The sequence below is a fragment of the Salarias fasciatus genome, chromosome 23, assembly GCF_902148845.1.
Source record: "Salarias fasciatus chromosome 23, fSalaFa1.1, whole genome shotgun sequence".
Lineage (NCBI taxonomy): Eukaryota > Metazoa > Chordata > Actinopteri > Blenniiformes > Blenniidae > Salarias > Salarias fasciatus.
The window spans coordinates 1,758,976-1,777,102 of record NC_043766.1 but is presented as its reverse complement, the minus strand read 5'-3'; the positions used below and the strand labels follow the sequence as shown (position 1 = coordinate 1,777,102).

At 45.1% G+C, this 18,127-nt stretch overlaps 1 protein-coding gene across 1 annotated transcript; it reads right to left on the bottom strand.

Moving 5' to 3' along the window:
• Positions 1-10: 10 nt before the first annotated feature.
• Positions 11-17,791, bottom strand: barhl2 (BarH-like homeobox 2). Its single transcript, XM_030083079.1, has 6 exons — positions 17,780-17,791; positions 6,858-6,862; positions 4,455-4,461; positions 2,059-2,718; positions 1,254-1,479; positions 11-339 (listed from the first exon to the last, which is right to left on the bottom strand). Exons 4-6 carry the CDS (start codon positions 2,627-2,629, stop codon positions 27-29), a joined length of 1,110 nt encoding a protein of 369 aa, XP_029938939.1. The 5' UTR covers positions 2,630-2,718; positions 4,455-4,461; positions 6,858-6,862; positions 17,780-17,791; the 3' UTR covers positions 11-26.
• Between the last annotated feature and the right edge of the window lie 336 nt (positions 17,792-18,127).

Below are 18,127 nucleotides of genomic sequence, written 5' to 3'. Positions count from 1 at the left end.
TTTTGTCTTGTTTCAGTCTTTTCGTTTTACCGCGGGTGCGGCGTGCCGGGCATGGGGTTGGAAAGGGGGTTCAGTGCCGGTTGCCCCCCGGGCCCCAGGCCATGAATGAGCACCCTGGGGACGAGAGGTCTCTGGAGGCTGGGATGAGGCGCGGAAGGAGTCCGGTACATACTGCTGTACATGGCCGCGGCCGCCGCCGCCGCCGTCGTGCTGTCCACGGTGCCCAGCAGGCTGGGGTGGTAAAAATATGGCGACGGGAACATTCTCTGTAAGGCCGAGTAGTTTCCTGCTTCAGCCAGCAGCTCTAATCCCACCGCCGTTTGCCTCTTCCACTTCGTCCTGGAGAGCCAGATCAAAATACAACAGATGAATTATTTAATCAGCCCCTGCTCTCCGCGCCGATTCCCCAAACGCCCCTTTAATTGGCACGCAGAAGCCAATTTATGGCAGGCACGCATAGAGGGTTAAGGTTTAATTAGGCACTAAAGAAAAAGAAGAAAACAGTGACCTGCTGCAAACTTCAATATTTCCCTCAATTATACAAAACAAATTAAGCGCAAACTGTGAAATAAGTCAATTTTTAAAAGGTGCGTAAAAAAAAAACAAGCCGACATTTATTGGTCTTTTTTTTGATAAATATAAGTAAACATTTAAGAGATGCAACACATAAAAGTTACACCATCCAAAATTAACCCACTGGTCAATTACAGTTTTGCGCAATTATCCTGGAGAAATTCATCTTTTTTTCAACAGTCTTAGTAATTTCTCCCTCAACAAAATAACACACATTTTCATGTTTTGAGACAACTTATGTCAGTCTCACATAACATTTATATATTTACTCAAACTACAAACCTCTTCAACACTAAAACTATTATTATTATAATTATTATTATTATTATTATTACTACTACTACTACTACTACTACTACTACTACTACTAGCAGTAGTATTTTGGTTTCATGACAATATCAATAAATTACACACTTGCAGGATTTAATCATTTGCTTCTTCACTGGCTTTGCAGTAAGTACAAATATTTTACAAAAACAAATACCAAACGCTGCATGTAGATTTTTTTTAATGTTACAACAAATTGAAAATATAACCTAAGTGCTTGAAAAAATTATAAACTCGCCACTTCAAGGAATATTTTTTTTCTTTTTTGATAGGAGTGTTTTTAGCATTTATTTTTTAGCGTGCACCAAATTAATAATAGTAACAACCGATCTCGTGGATAGCTGATGTCTTACCGTCTGTTTTGGTACCAGGTCTTGACTTGTGTGTCTGTCAGGTTGAGGGCTGCAGCCAGGTCCATGCGGTCCTGCACGCTGAGGTATTTCTGTCGCTCAAAGCTCCTCTCCAGCTGGTTCAGCTGGTGGTCGGTGAAGGCTGTGCGTGCTTTGCGAGGCTTTTTCGTGCGCACCGGTGGGCTGTCTCTGCTACTGGAGATCTCCCGGTCCCCCTCTTCTTTAGACCCTATAATAAACCCAGGGATGACATTTAAGACATTAGAAAAAACCCTCATAATATTATGCTACCCAAAAATTTGAGGTCGATAATTAAATAAGTCCAGAATTGTATGCAAGTCAAACTTTTCCTCAACTTGAGTGGCGTTGGCTTTATTTAAAACACAACTTGCATGTACTTGTCACCTGATGTTTTCTTTTTCTTGGCTCGTGTTTCTTTAGAAAACGAGAAATCAATATATCAATCCATCTCTATTTGTAGACGTGTTTCAGTGCGCCCTGATCCCCCCTCCAGGAAGAACAATAATCTCTCTAATTGACCCACCAGGGAGGCCCGGCGCGCACAGGGAAAATCACCAGGCTTACATCTGTTTTCACTTCTATTACACAATTAAAAGAGGCTCAAAGCAAAGCACAGATATTATTATTATTATTATTATTATTATTATTATTATTATTATTATTATTATTATTATCATCATTATTATTATTGTTATTTGTGGGGTATTGGTTGTTTTTGCTGCCAGTCCCTGGCTCCAAGCAGTGGATTTTAATGTGAATTCGTCTTCTCTCTTCTTGTCCTCCTTACCGTTGCACTTCATGTCACTCTGAATGTCGTCTCTTTTGTCCAGCTTGCCCCTGTTTTCGTCCTGCTCCAGTTTGGGCCGGAAGCCGTCCGTGGCCGTGGCACTTTCTGGTTTTGGCGTGTGGTGGGGCGACGACACGCTGGTGCTGTAAGGTGCGCAGGCTGCCAGCGGTTTACTGTCGCCTAGAATGTCTTTGATTAGGAAGGAGGAAGTGGAGATCCTCGGGGCGCAGCCGGCCCCGGCGAGCTGCTGCTGCTGATGCTGAGGCGACAGCGGCAAACCACCCTGGCCGTGGTGGTGGTGGTGATGCTGAAGGCTGTCCTGCACCAGATGCGCTTCGGAGGCGGCGGCGGCGGCGGGGTGCTCCATGGTGACCGAGATGGGGGACGAGGGGGCCGTGCCCACAGTGTCTATCTCCGAACATGCCGGGGACGGGGTGGCCTGGCTCCTGAAGTCCGCTGTCCTGCTGTCGCCCAGGCGGAAATCCCCGTTCATGAGCACCGGGTTGCCGGAGTTTGACGCGCAGGACAAAATAGTGTCTATCCCAAAACTCGACCCGCTGGATGCTTCCATGTTAAGAAAGGACGAGTGAAGTCTTCATAACAACCGCGGAGAGTGCTTCTCCTCAACAAAGTCAGCCAAAGGAGAGGAAAAAAATTAAACTCTTTCGGAAAAGACAATTAAAACGAATATAAACTGAGAGGTAAAATCCTAAAAATAACAATTAAAGAAAAAAAAGCAACAACAAAATCCAGAAGAAGCGCGTATACGGTTCCAGAAGATGTTACATTCAGGAGGAAAATGCGCAAAAAGCGGAGTGTGTGTCCGCCGTAAGTCCAAGTCCCGTTCTGTGTTTGGATATTGAACTTTGTGTTAAAAGTTGAGGCGTATGGAGAGATATACACAGGGCTGACTCCTCGACATCAGGCTCCCCCTTTTTGCTGCTAATCGCTCCGGTGTTGCTCTACAATGACTTCCTGTACTGACGTCACGGCCCACGGCGAGGGGGAATTAATATTTTCTCCTTTATAATAAACACTCGACGCCTTTCCCTCCACGACCACCCTGCACCCCTGCGCCCCCTCCACCGCGCTCATTGGCTGGCCGCTCCTGACCGGGCTCCGCCAGCCTCCACCAATCACACAGTTGTTTCTTTATCTAGACAGTTCAAGCCAACCATTGCGTTGAGTTTAGTAGCCTAAAGCTCTTAAAAAAAAACAAAAAAGAAAATGAAAAGAAACACATGCATGCGCTTTAATGCCACGCAGGAAACATTTTTATATGAAATCCAGGCTGCGGAGTGAAGGATGTAGGGAAAATTAAATAGAAATGTGATATTTTAAAGCTTCATCTGATAACAAGATGGAAAAAAAATCAGGGGTGGCAGCAGGATGGTAGGAACTACTGTACTTTTTTAGAACAATTATATTACATAAAAAAATGTGTGCGGTCCGATTTTAACAATGAGATAATATTTATTTTCAATCTAAAATGTATTTTTGTATTTGCGTCTTTTTTTTCTTGGCCTGATGACACCGGGCTGTAACGGGCTTCATCTGTCTTCATGGATATCTTCCCCGCAAGTTGGACATATTTTTAGGAGCGGGGAGGAGAGTAGTGGTGACTGTCATGACAGCGCATCCTGTTAATGACCATGTCATCCTAATTAGTAAAGTAATTATGAGGCGCTAATGAGCGTTCAAAGGTAGTAGAAATTCAGCACTTTCTTCCTCCCCCCTCTCTCTCTCCTCTCTCTCTCCTTCTCCCCATGTCTTCCCTCCCTCTTCTTTCCTTTCCTTCTCCCTGACTTGGATCTGAAGGATGTTGGAGGGGAAACAATATGCTGCTCAACCTGACAAAGAGGCTGCGGCTGGAGCAGGGGAGAGGAGACCGTTCGCTCAGGTAGGCGGACGCGCTCCAGATCCACAACTTCACCTTTTAATTAATTATGTCATTAAAAAAATTAACCTGATTAATTTATTTGTTTATTTTTCTTTTTTCTTCTTTTTTTTCCCCCACAGAATTGTGGCCGGTTCCTGAAGCGTCTCCTGTTTGTTGGTATTACTTCTTTCTTCTCCGGCAGGTTGAGGAAAAGCTGCTGCCGATGATGATGATAATGATGAGGATGATGATGGTCGAGGTGGCGGTGATTGTTATTTTTCATAGGGCGGATGTTGATTTTAGACTGTGGTTAAATCGGACAATTTAATATTGCTCACAAAAAATTAAATTGCACACTATTTATTCCGATATATCCATTCAATAAAACGGTGACATTATTCAAAGTATTCTGAATAATTTTAAAGTTGAAAATAGTACACTGTAAATTTCATTGAATGCTCCAGAAAATAAAAATGCCACACATGACATATATTTTATCAATTACAACAATTTACACTCAAATCCTTAAATGTGGCCTGATCATCAGCAGAGCAATTCATTTTAATTATCTACCAATGTAAAAATAAAAAAAGAACAATAATAATGCTTCTAGTTTTTTTTAAAGCGCGCTTGTATTAAAATACGTTTTCTGAGGATAAACCGAACTAATCAGGCTCATTAATTTGAGTCAAGTGTCTTTAAATTAACGGAGGGTGGAGAGTGGAGCGCGTCAGCCACGCAAAACGCACGTTTATCTCCTCGCGGTCTCTGCACACTTGTGTCCTCTTCCGGCGAGGCGCGCACTCACAGTTTGACCGCCAGGCGGCGACAAAAGGGGCCCAAAATGTGGCCAGAAAATAAATAAGTAAAGGAAGTTCCTGAGCGGAAATAAAGGAGAAAAAAACATGCAGTGAGGCCTCAGCTGCCCTCTCCATCAGCCAAATAACTCCACGTCTCACTCCCATTACTCCTCTTTACGCAGGTTTCCAGACGAGCCGCGGCGCGCGCGCCGGCGACAAACATACCCATGGAGGGTGGAGGCGGAGGCGGAGGTGGAGGTGGTGGTGGTGGTGGGGTTGGGGGCTCATGGCCCGCCGTGGAGAGGCCCTGCTAGAATATCAGCAGTGTCCTGTGATCAGGCCCCCGCTCCGGATCAAAGCGATGCCTAAACGCGTCAGTCAGCGCGCGGAGAGGCGCGCATCGGCCCCAATCAGGCGCCAATCGATGGCTTATTAAAGGTTTTTAAGGCGCCGCGGGAGCCGATTGAACGCTACCAGCTCTCTGTCTCTCTCTCCCTCTCTTTTGTGTGTGTGTGTGTGTGTGTGTGTGTGTGTGTGTGTGTGTGTGTGTGTGTGTGTGTGTGTGTGTGTGAGTGCGTGCGCGCGCGTTCGCGTGTGTTTTGGGGGTATCGTCTTATTGGCCCCTCGGCTGATAGTCGATAATGTGACGGTGCAACAGTCGCTGGCACCAGATCGATCTTCTGGCTGTGAGCTGTCGCTTCACCGCGGCCGACCTTTAGGCTGCACAACTGCGCGTGTCCAGAGACCACCACGGTAAAGTGTTCGTGCGTGCGTGCGTGTGCGTGTGTGTGTGTGTTTGTGTGTGTGTGCACTCACCAGTTTTCACCAGGACGTGTCGAGAGTTTAAACTGGCTCAAAGTTTTTTATTATTATTTTTTGTTTTGTTTTTGTCATAGTGAAATAAATCCTATTTATTTAGACTGAGGCATCAGGATAGACAGTCACTTTTTGAAATCACTTAATTAAAAACAAGGCATTTTATACCTTTAAGTCCTCAGTTTCAAGGAAAATGATTATTTCAACTCCATGTGAAAGTAACTTTAAAACTGGCATCCCGGTACTAGATCAGGAAACACATGCATGTAATGCTTTAAAGCTGAATGTTTGACCATTGGTTTCAAAATAGAACCAATTGTCATATATTTAAAAAAAAAATAAAAACAAGGGCTGGAAATAAAACAATACAAGATGACTGGATTAAATTGAGAATGGAGCCAGTTAGAGGTCAAATACAGTGATTAGAACAGAATCTTCAACTCCTCTTAACTTGAAGAACAAAAAGAAACTTGATGGAAATTTGTATTATTTTTTCACATTTCAATACAGACATAGCTTTAAAACTATTTATAAAATTGTGGAAAAGATTCCTTGATTCTCATCTTGTGCCAACATAAAGGCCAAAGTGTCGCTGACCCCTCTGAGATGTCCCTGACAAGACGGGGGTCAGGGTTTTTTTTTTTTTTTTTTTGGGGGGGGGGGGGGGGGGGGGTGTATTGATTAAATGATGCTCTCTAACAGTATGTGTAATGTCAAGGGGAGACCACCACCATGAAACCTGCGTCCCAGCCTGGACCTGGACTCCTGTATGCATGACGAGCAGTTTAGTCCAGAGGATGAGGGTTGTTTTTATTTTCCTCATACAGCGGGATCTTTCAGGACTGCTCACAATCCCCCCCAAAAATCCTCTGATATCTCTGAGCTGTGGCGCATCAGCCTGCTGCGATGATGACTTGCTATTTCCAGTGGAGAGAGAGAGAAAAAAGAGTGAAAATGAAGCTTTAAGATGGTTTTAGCACCTGGGTACACAGAGGTCTTATGTGTTTTGAAGTATTTGGCTCCGGCAAATATCACACACTTAATCTTTTTTCGTCTCTCTCTCTCTTTTTGTTTTTTTTTTTCTTTTTTTTTTTGTGATGTGTGTGTGAGGCCAAAGTAAGCTGAGACAGAATGTGTGGTTTAGAGGGGAAACTGCTGAAAACAGGATTGGATTAAGACGTCTGCCCGACGTCTCTCTCCCCCCTGAACGTAACCCAGTACACCAGCTTCACACTCCAGTTTTCACCTCAAATGAGACACATCCTTTCTGCTCCATGCAGACATCCTCTCCAGCATCTTTTCACTTCAACTTGTGAGCCAGTCAGATCCTGACTCCTGTGTTCAAAGTTCAAGCATGGTTTACCACACACATAAAACTTTTCATTTGGAACACTATAAACACCCCATTAATGAAAATGAGGACAACAAAAGGCACTAAACGGACATCTGGACGTTCATTAACTTCGTTAAAGTAGTTAATAGTTATTGTAGTGTTATGAAAGAGCACCATTAATGAGAAATTAGCATTTTTAATGATTACACACAGGTGCCATACGTCATTAGAACGGCATTTTTGTTCAGGTAATCAGAACTTAAACCAAACATCACGTTACAGATCTGCTTTTGTACCCTAAGAAAATGTTTGGATGACCTTTAGCAGTTCTTAAATAAATATAATGATCAGCACTGTAACATTATCATGCTGTTTAATGTTTCAGCGTATCACATGAAAGCAGAAATCTCAGATTTAGTGACAAAGAACAAGATTTCAGATGCAGCAGTTTAATTGTCAGGTCCTCTGTGGGGTTTACTTTAAGATAAAAAAGAAATTTCAGCAAATAATAAATCATGGGATCAAGATAACCAACAAGCTCCATACATAGAGACATTTAAAATGCTGGTTGTGAGACTTAGTTTTCAAAAAACACAAACAAGTGAATAACACTGAATGCCCATGTTTGCAGATGAAGACTTTAATCAGCTATATCTATGACCGTGAGTTCGGTGAGCAGCTCTGTTTTTAGCCCATTTTTCATCCTGTAGCTTGCATATTAGCAAACTGACTGTTTTTGTTGTTCAAAAACTAATCATAGTATAAGTGAAGTTAATGAAGATTTATTTTTGCCCGACGGCACTTGTTAGCTATTCAGACATGTGGCGATGCATCATAAAAGTTTGCAGTACAAAAGCGAATGAACAGCCTTTAACCGAGGAAATAATCATCTGAATAATCATGCCGAACGAGAGCCGGGGCGGTTACAATCAAGTGTTTTAATTAGTCTGTGGACTTGTCCAGTATTGATTTGACCTGACCTGAATACTGTCGCTGCCAATTCCAAAGTCCAGTCTAAATGAAGGACTGTCTGCCATCATCAACAGATCAGCAATTAGCCACGCACGGGCCTGATGTGGCGGCGCTCGTGGTTATATTAAGAGATCCCACACGCAGGGTTGGCTTATCTCCTCCAGCAGGTTTCTTTTTCCTTCTATTTTTTATTAAAAAAAAAGGGGGGTAAAATGAGACGATGCGAATCAAAATCCATCCCAAAATGACGTCCTGGAAGCTGTGGAATTAAAGGTTGTGGCACGAGAGTGGTCTGACATTTAGGACGGACACCCTGTATATTATTTCGACCTCCAACGCTTCACGCTGTAATGAAACATGTGACATTCCGGTTCAGATCTGAAGTGCGAGTTAGCATTATTCCACGTCATGCAATTCAAAATACAATTCAGCGAGGAAGGAGGGCAAGAGACGCTTTTATTCATTACCCGTTAGCAGGCCGCCGCTGCTGGTGTTAGCATTTCTGCTTTCTGCAGGAGTTGGGTACAGTAAAACTAGGAATTATGTGAGAGGGCGTTCCTCCTAAATGCTGCTCACATTATGACAAATACTCAAGGTAGGCAATGTCACCGGAAAGTGTTGTGTTGTGTGTTTTTTTCTCTGCTTCCTGCCTGAGGTACATAATGGGAGCTGCTCAGGGAGTCTGAGAACACGTTGATTTGAGTGTGTTTTCAAACGCAGACTGGCCCTGACAAGGTTGTTATAACAGTCGGAGGGGTCTATACAATCACTTAATTACCAAAGCTGTCAGTCAAAGAGGGTCGCTGCTGGCCCCGGCCATGGCTGCGAGCGGCGTTCCACGAGCAGCCTCCCCGAGTGATTGATCCGTGCTGATGGCATCGCAGAAATAATTACAAGTCAACTCCTGATGTGTGATCCCTTACCGCGTTCACGCTTCACGAAGGTAATCGGGGGGATCAGGAGGGTCAGTGCCATTTCCTATTACCTGAAGTCCGAGCAAAAGGGTAAAACAATGCAAACAGAGCGAGGTGGGGAGGAGAGGCGAAGGAGCAGGCCGGGGGCGGCGGGGAGGGAGGACGGGGCAGGGGTGAGCGATACGAATGGCCAAGGAAGCTTGTGAGCACTTTGTCAAACTGTGCTGTACCCCCCCCCCCCCCCCCCCCCCCCAAGTCTGTCTATTTCTCCCTCAGAGCCACATACTGTAACAGATTGACGGTGTCCAATGCAGGGGAATGGAAAATCCAAACAATCACTCTGTCATTAAGTTGATTGGTATCACAACTGTCAGGCTGTTAGAGAGAGAGAGAGAGAGAGAGAGGAGGGAGGGAGGGAGGGAGGGAGGGAGGGCAAGGGAGGCTCATTCACAAAAGTCGGCCCTGATTTCTTCCAGTATTGGAAATTGTTGTTTGGTTTGGTTTGAAACTGACCAGCTCAACGACTCGGGAGTGTTCACAGCGCTCATGGACCCTTCCTGTGTGAGAGCAGCTTGTATAGAGGAACTGTTAGAGCTGTTTGAAAACAACCCATGTGCATGTACAGGACGTATAGTGACTGATCACACCACAAATTACTGAATGCTGAGTGACAGACAGACCAAAGACCACACTCTGTCTTGTTATCTGAACAAATCAACATCATGAGAATGTAAAGTTAATCTTTTTCAAATCAAAACATTTTGGAGCTTATTATTATTATTTCCTGTAGTGCTGAGATTAGTGGATGAGTTATAGATTATGGCCACGGTCAGGTGAAGAGAGGACTGTTGATCATGTCCTCATCATAGCAGCAGTCAGCAGGGGGGTATTGACAGAAGTGAAAACTGATCCTCAGAGTTTATTAGAAGCATGGGAAGAGGTAATTGTAGGGATCTGACAGCTTGGCCAGGGCCGGAGTGTGATGTGAGAGGACAAGGTGAGCACCGGTGTTCATATCAGTAATAGTTCAGTTCATATCAGTGGTCCTGGATGAAACGTGAAAATGCACAGTTGCAGCACAGCCTGCTGTGTGTGAGGCCGCCCAGCCACAGACCATCGGGGCGTCCAAGCTGAACGTGGAGACCAGACATGGACGTCTGGACACACGAGGCCCTCCACCCCAGAGTCTGAAGGCTGTGGAGAGCGGCGACATGTCCAGGGTGTCCAGGCCGAGCTGCTCTCAGGTGGTTTGAGGATCTCCCAGTTTTAGTGATTGACTTGTCTTCCAAGTCCAGTGAGTTCCCCTAAGATGTATTCGACAAACACATCTGATCCAACTTCCAGGACTTATTTATAAGTGGAGGTCAACATGGCTGATTTCAGGCCTTGGATGGATACTTCCTGTCTAACTTTCAATGTACATTATGTTAACGCACATTTCATCGGTTTGAGGGTATTAATTTAAAAACCTGCCTGGAAGTTCTCCACACCGGTTCAACTTTGTCGGATGTGGCGTTCGATCGTCCTTCACGTGTCGCTCCACCTTTGGCTCCCCAGGACATTTAGCAGGAGTCAAGTATCCGCGGTTCCATGGCAACTGATGGGGCTGGAAGTCAGGAGCGGTATCTGCCATGCGGCTCCACAGGCGCTCTGGTGGGGCATTCATGATGAACGCATTAACCGTCATTAACTATCTCCCTGGTCTTGACACAGAAGTGCAGCATAAGGACGGCTGCCAAAGACGCGGCGCATTTGTGCTGCTCATTACCCATCCTTCAACTCCTGACAGCCCTCGTTCCCCGGCGCCATAAACAGAACAACAACAACACGCTGAGAACACACAAGCAACACAATGTAAATCGGGAATCAAGCGAGTAAACAATGTACATATGGTATTTGCACCTGAAGGGACCGTTGCGCTCTAATCACGTTGATTGTGAGCGGGCAACAGAAAAAAAAAAAAAAGAAAAGAAAAAAAAAGCCGAGGCAAGATGTCACTGAAGGAGGCTGAGCGGGGAAAAAATAAAAATTGAAAGACAGGCAGTGAATAATGAAACACAACGCTGCATTTTGCAACAGAAGAGCAGAAGAAAAGGTGAGATGATCAGCGAGCAGGGGAGGAAAAAGAGCGAAAGAAAGCAAAGCAATGATTAAATGATCAAAAGCTGGCAGAGCGAGTCTCTGTGTCACTGCGAGGCACACTCATCTACCCACAAGTGAAAGTTAGGTTTCAAGCACAGTGTAATTATAGCCGGGGATGTCAGTTTGACATTAATGCAGCCAGCAGAAATTCTCTAATTGGCCTCAGAGGAGAAAGTGAACCAGAAAATATATTAACATTTTAAAAAAGCATATTTTGCCTAATCCTTTCACTTTCCAACAATATTTGAAGACCAAAATGCCCCAGGCATGAGAATTTAAATGAGCAATTTTGTTTTTGAAGGAAACGGCCAATGAGACAGAAAATAGACTAAAGGGAAATCATTAGTGTATGAGAGATCCTGACAGGCTCGCCTTGCTGACTGGCTGGCCTGTCACTAGGAGTCTGTGTTCTTCAGCTCCACGCTATGAGCTAAGCTGATAACATGAAAAGACCCATAAACGTGCAGCCAGAAGTCAAAGCCTATTATCTGGAAATTCAAATGCAGGGGTGAGGATGAAAAATGGGAGGGGAGGGTGAGAGGAGGGGAGGGGAGGGGTGGAGTGGGGGGGCATAGCTCTCTCTCTCTCTCTCTCTCTCACTGGCTGTCTCCTTCAGGGAGGGGTAGGAAACTGGACCAGATCGAGAGATCTTGTAATAGGCCCTGTTATCTGACACAAACGAAAATATAGCAGCGTATCACACAACATCACTGGGAAAAAAAAGCCGAGGAAGTGAGATAAAAGGGAGAAGAACATGGATGGCAACAAACTGCTTAAAGTTACAGCCCAGACACGATGTCACATGCGGCGGGCTGATGTGATATGACCGTATCGGAGACACACGGCTAAGTGCAGTCAGGAGACGTTAGCCCCGTCCCCCGGTGACGAAGCAGCTGAGGCAAACGTGGCCCCCGGTGGTGGCACAGCACTGCGGGGCAAACGGCTTAGGCTGGAGAGCCCTTGCCCTTTTGAAACAAAACAGAGATAGAAATGCGAGAGAGAGGGAGAGAGAGGGAGAGAGAGAGGAATGGCCAGGGGAAGCCGGCCATGGCCTCGGTGAGAAGAGAGAGAGAGAAAAGAGGGGTGGGGTTGGTGGTGGTGGTTGATGGGGGGGGGGGCAGGTTTATTTCCTCCAGCGATAAAGAGGGAAAAAAAGGATGATTGAGAAGACAGGAAAGTGAGAACAACAACAGATCTCGGAGCCTGCGTCTCTTTTTGTGCGACAACAAAGGGCATATGATATTCTGAGGCTTCTTTTTCAGCTGGCTGGTCAGAGGTTTTTCTTCTTGAACCTCAGCTTCCCCCTCCTTACCCTGCTTTATTCTGCTCACAATCACACAAGGACTACTTTCCAAGGTATAGACACTCCACTTTTGTTTTTTTCTCTCTCTCTCCCTCTCTCTTTCTCTCTCTCTCTCTCTCTCCCTCTCTTTTACCTCTATTAGGCTGTTACCCTGAACACAGCTATTTAATCAGGCCCCTTTGATAAACATCTGACACAAAGCAGTGGGCTTCTGTCTCGGCTGCCTACAGCCCAGGGCAAGAGATTGAGACTGACAAATTTTCATCCACAATTTTCTCTATTTTAACTCCACCTGTCAAATAGTATGCCAGTCAGTGTGACACAAAGATGGAGGAAATCAAAGCCGCTCTCATCTTAAAGGAACACAGACATGCAGAGGGCTGTGGGTTCGGGTGCGTGGGTGGGTGGGGGTCACGGCGGCATGCAGATCACAGGGCCGGGCACGGACTGGTTTTCTGGGCTCACGAGAGGCTATTAAGGAAACGTAGCTCAGCGCCAAACAATATGCACAACGTGCCACAGCAACGAGGCATCAGATGCAGAAATGAGGCTGAGAAGTTCAACTCGCCTTTTCTCTCAGTTTGATTGAATCGGAGACGGTCGTTATTGAACACAAGCCAAAAAACAATTCAACAACTTCTTCAGAGCAGCGCAAGGGGAAGTCATCCACGTTATCTTAAACTAATGAAAACAAGACTCTGGAGGAATTTAATCACTATTCCAATCTTTACTTTATTCTAATTTTATTTTCACAAAAAATTTTGTAACCATGGCCATTTTGCAGAACTACTACAAACATGAAAGTTCTCAGTAAGTCGTGGATACGCTGGATGCCCCCATGTGGATGTGAGCAGTTGTGTCTGCTGGACAGTGGCGCCAGCAGCAACCTCTGATGGCCAGATTCAGCAAGATGCACAGAAAATACAAATAAACGTTCGGAAATGAAATCCCTCCTTTTCGTCTTCATGAATGTGCTGAACAACAAAGCAAAACCACACTTTGCACCATCAGCCGGCTTAAGATAAAAGCCCTTTGCTCTGGATCTATTTGCATGACAGAACTTTCAAGTGAAATGAAAAACCTTCATTGCATTTTGGGCGCTTTGACCCAACTTTTAGAAACTGGCACCCGAGGTGGAACTTTTAGAAAAAGGCTGACTCCCTCATTGTGTAACCTTTTTTCGGAGTCATCTGGAGCCTAGCAATAGCTTTGAACACTTGACAAATTGTGCTGTGTTTTATTCGCATTCAGTTGTGCTGTTTGTCACGGGTATAACTTCCTGCAGCAGACTAATGGGCCAATGTGAGACTACGGGGTTTTTTCGTCCAGGAAACCACACCATGCTAAGTTGTGGGTCGGCCTGCAAAAAACACGTCGTCCCTGCAGCACTCTTCTGTAGTCACAAACAGCATGGAAAGAGAAACGCAATCATCTCCTTGAGCGAAACGTCAAAAAACATCCCAAACCCCTTCGCTGACAGAAGATACCTCCTCAGCCATTGGCCGCAGTCCTCCGTTCTCAACAGTCATTTGCAGCAGACATCTAAACTGGAGGAAACTACAAACTACAGAATCATTTGACCCTGCAGCACAGAGTATGGAGCAATGCTTTCTCACCAATGGAAGCAGGCTCAGGGTCACCAGGGTCAACACCTTCTTTACTGAGCCTACAGCGGGATGGAGGGTTCAAGATTTGCTCAACCGTCAGGGGACTTAACATGGCCTGAGAGCTTTGTGGACCGGCAGCGATGCTCCCCGGAGAACTGCGGTGAGAAAGCTTGGCTGCAGCACTGCTAATGTGAGCAGCAAATCTAAATGCAAAATGTGATTATCTATTCATTAACTCCCATAATTGAGGTGAACAGTAGGTAGTTGCTAGACTGTTATTACAGCGGCTCTTATTTGGCCCTCTGGTAGCCGCCGAGAAGCAACAGAAAGAAGAAAAAAAAAAAATCACATAGAGCATTCCAGAGGCATCAGTGCTGAGAATAAATGATATGACCTCTGGCTATAGAGTGGCCTTCAAATCTAAATCCCTACCTGACCAGCAAGAATCATCCCCCCTTTATTCATTCCTCCTGCATACCAAACGCGTTCCACACCAAACCGCCTCTCAGCCAATCTTTTGATTCCTTTCAATCAGTTTCAAGGACTGTAAACAATGGGCGCTGGCGAATATGATGGGGAAGTAAATCTACCTTCGCTCAATTAAGGAGCTGCCCCGCAGCCTCCCGCCGGCCCTGAGAGATGGGAGCTATAATTAGAAGAGGGCAGTAAACTTGCAGACATTATTGATGATCCTCTCCTGACACTTCCCTCGTGTTAGCATTAGCATTTTCCCCGAGCTGGGGCTTCATGTCAAGAGAGGAAGAGGCCGGTCTCTCGGAGTCCACCTCGGCAGGGGGGCTGTATATGAGCCGCACACACAGCGAGGCCACATTATGGCTGCAGAGAGCGGGCGAGCGAGCGAGAGAGAGAGAGAGAGAGAGAGAGAGAGAGAGAGAGAGAGCAGGGCTCTCCGATAAGGCCCCCTCTCGGTGCTCGTCCACCTGATGGGAACACGGAGACGAGGCTGTTCACCGCCTCATCAATACAGCAGGGCTCTTTTGTCAGTAATTTGCAATAAGTGTCCGCGCCACATCTTAAGGGACCTGGAAATCATTACCGGCTGAGGCCCTGCTCTGCTGCTAATTGGCTGCGTTGGGCCTTATCAACTGAGGATTTTCCGAGACCTTTGACAGATACCAATTCGAAAATCATTGTTCAGTTGTCAATTTAAGAGACCGTTAAAAGAGCTTATTTTAATTTTAATTGGAACTTCCCCCTGCCTTCACAGTGAGCTGTGAGGATTAAAAATGAGCTGAGGGCATGTGCGTGTGCGTGTGTGTGTGTGTGTGTGTGTGTGTATGTGTGCTCCTCAGGAAGGGGGGGGGTTGCAGGTTAAATTGACGGGTAACAGCTCTTGACCAGCGTGCGAATGAAGATGGCATGCATGCCCATTTAGTTTACAAGAATCTCACAGCTTTCCTGGGACTTCATCATCAACATCAAGTAAGTCGGATTCCGAGTTGCAAAGCTCCCAATTAAGAAAAAAAAAAAAGAAAAAAGAAAAGAAAAAGAAAAAAAGAAGACCATCCGCTTAAGATGTTTGTTGGAGGCTGGAATGCCAGGACCATCATCGATCACCCCTCAGTAAACTGAGCGGCTGATGGTGCCGCCCTAACATATTTATGTGCTGCACTCTCTCAATGACCCTGAACTGAAACACTCTCTTGGCTTTAATAAGGCCTGGGACGGCTCAGCCCTGAGTACATATGCAAGGTGGTGGTGGTTGGAGGGGGGCTGTCTGTGTGTGTGTGTGTGTGTGTGTGTGTGTGTGTGTGTGTGTGTGTGGGTGGGTGGGGAGGGGATGAGAAGGAATGGCTGCGAATGCTGGCAGATGCGGCAAAAAAAAAAAAAAAAAAGCTAATATGCGTAAAGAGGCGTGCAGGGCCTGGACGGCGAGCGGCTCGTGGTGACGCGGCCACCCGGGAGCGAGGAGGCAAGACTTGGCAGTGGAATCGAACTGAATTGTTTTGACACCACCGATAATCTAATATGCCACCAACCTTCTCCATAGATCACAGTGTTCTGAACCGAGTGACGCCAAACGGCGCTCCGACGCCGTATCAGAGACGTCAAGCGTGGAGAGGGTCACACGAGGCGGGACGGACTGTGGGACGAGCGGCGCCGCCGCTGGTCCGGGCCTCAAACCACCAAACTCAGCTTTCAGTCACACACATCTGATTTACGTAGTCAGGAGGTTCAGACTGCAGACCACGACTGCAAAGCACAGAGTTTTTAAAAGTTCATTAAAATATTGGGTTTCTCGTAAAGTTTGAGGTAAAACTTGAAGACTGAACAAAGATCTCCAAAAGAGTGTGGACTGCTACATGCAAAAATGCCCGTAGATATGGTGGACATTTTTTTTAATTGAAATTTATAGCAATACAAGATGTAACACAGTTGCTTTCCAAACACTGTTCTGTAGAATACTGAACTGAAAGCCTGCTGTTGTGTGATAAGGTCGTACTGAACGGCGGATCACATGGCTGTACACACTAGGAAGTTTTAAAATGTTTTTTTTTTTGCTATGTGTATTGTTAAATTTTAAAAACACAACCTTCCGATTATCTCTCTTTCATCTGACACTTAATTTATAATATTTATATTAATAATAAAATTACCAAGAAGCAAAATGCTTAAACTGACCTCAAGACATTAGTCTTCTTCCTCTGAAGAGAAGAGAAACAGGCAGATCAGAGTGTGTTGAGTGTGGAAACTAATGCTGGGGTTGTTCATATTGAAATATAGAAGTGCAGTTTTATGGAATGATTACGTGATGCACGTGTCTGGATGTCTGTATATTATCAACCACATCGTTTGTGTTAATATTGAGATAAACGTTCACTATACCGGCAATTAATTTCACAGGGTTTAAATTCTCAGTTTGAGAGCGGAACCAATGTGCTCGGGTGTTGTTTCACTCAGGCACCTTTAGGTGTGGGTTTCCTCCCACATCCCTCAGGTTTCAGCCAGGTGATGTTGAAAGTACTGATACTGCACTGATACTGATCGATGGGCTGTGTATTGTTGTAACTTTAACCTGTTTTGTTTGTTTGCCAGCTTTTCTGCCAGCAGACAGATCACTTCAGTTTTATTTCTACAAACTCTTTCATAAATAAAAATACAACTGCAGTTCATTCTTTGAGAAAAAAATGAAAATCTGAACCTCTTACATTGAAGGAGTTGCCAGTCAAAGCTGGTGTAAGTGATGGATAGATTTTAAACCTGTAATAGAGAAGTATATTTTCTCACACTTTCAGTTTTCCTCCTTATAAAAAAAGCAGTTCAAACACATTGTGAACACCTACGATATTTAGCTAAAAAAAAATCAGTTTTTCTTTTTTTCCTTCTTCTTTTAAGCAGATAGAGCTGTCATCTGATAATAAACCTGGCATTAATGCTAATTCTCCCATCCAGTATTTGCCATATTAGGAGCTTAGAGCAGAAGAGCAATACTGTTCAGAGGGTAATAAGTGTCTAATTAAGGACTAGACAGGAGGGAAATTGCCAAGGTATAAAAAAAGATTATTTTTTCTTCTCCTTCTTGGAGCTCCTCTCCCCCTCTTTTTCACAGCCACGTCTGTGGGAGCCGGCGTCTTGTTTGCCGGCTGTTTTACCCACTGTCAGAAAGGATTTGAAGCGAGAAGCCATCTAAGCATGCGTACGAGAGGATTCATTTGACCTCATTATACATCAATAAAGAAGGAAGCCGGTTTACTAAATACCACCATGCTGCACGCGCATCACGTCAGATCATGCGGGGAGTGTGCAGAAAAGATGATTCCAGAAACGTCTGGTGAACAGAGAGAGAGAGGGAGAGAGAGAGAGAGAGAGAGAGAGAGAGAGAGAGAGAGAGAGAGAGAGAAGAGAGAGAGAGGGAGAGGGAGGGAGGGAGGGAGGGAGAAATGGGGAGGGTGGGGTTGAACCCTGACTAGCCAGGAGGGATTCTGACAAGCACGGGGGGAGAATCAGATACGCAAAGCCCTGTTTAAGAGCAGAGCAAGTGAAGAAAAAGATTTATGCTTTTAATTAATGGCAATTAAACCGTGCCTGTTGGGCTGGCCTATGGCGATTGTTCTCAGTGAAAAAAAAAAAAAGAAAAAAGAAAAAGGAGGCCGAGGCTGGTGACAAGCATTTGAATCCACTAAGTTCTACCAAGGGAGCTGACACTGCAGGCATCAAAACCTAAACTAAATCAATAAAAGAATTAAACTTTTATAAATTGCATTCTGACAAGCATCAGATAGCGCTCAGGCTTTGATATTTGGGCGAATTCCTCCGAGGTGATGCAAACAAGGAGAGGCAC

Bases quoted from the DNA above. Each gene is read 5' to 3' on its own strand.
- barhl2 (XM_030083079.1), bottom strand. From the start codon at position 2,629: ATGGAAGCATCCAGCGGGTCGAGTTTTGGGATAGACACTATTTTGTCC. The intron at 1,480-2,058 runs GTAAGGAGGACA...GGTTTATTATAG, and splicing joins GAGTGACATGAAGTGCAACG to GGTCTAAAGAAGAGGGGGAC. The intron at 340-1,253 runs GTAAGACATCAG...CTGGCTCTCCAG, and splicing joins ACCTGGTACCAAAACAGACG to GACGAAGTGGAAGAGGCAAA.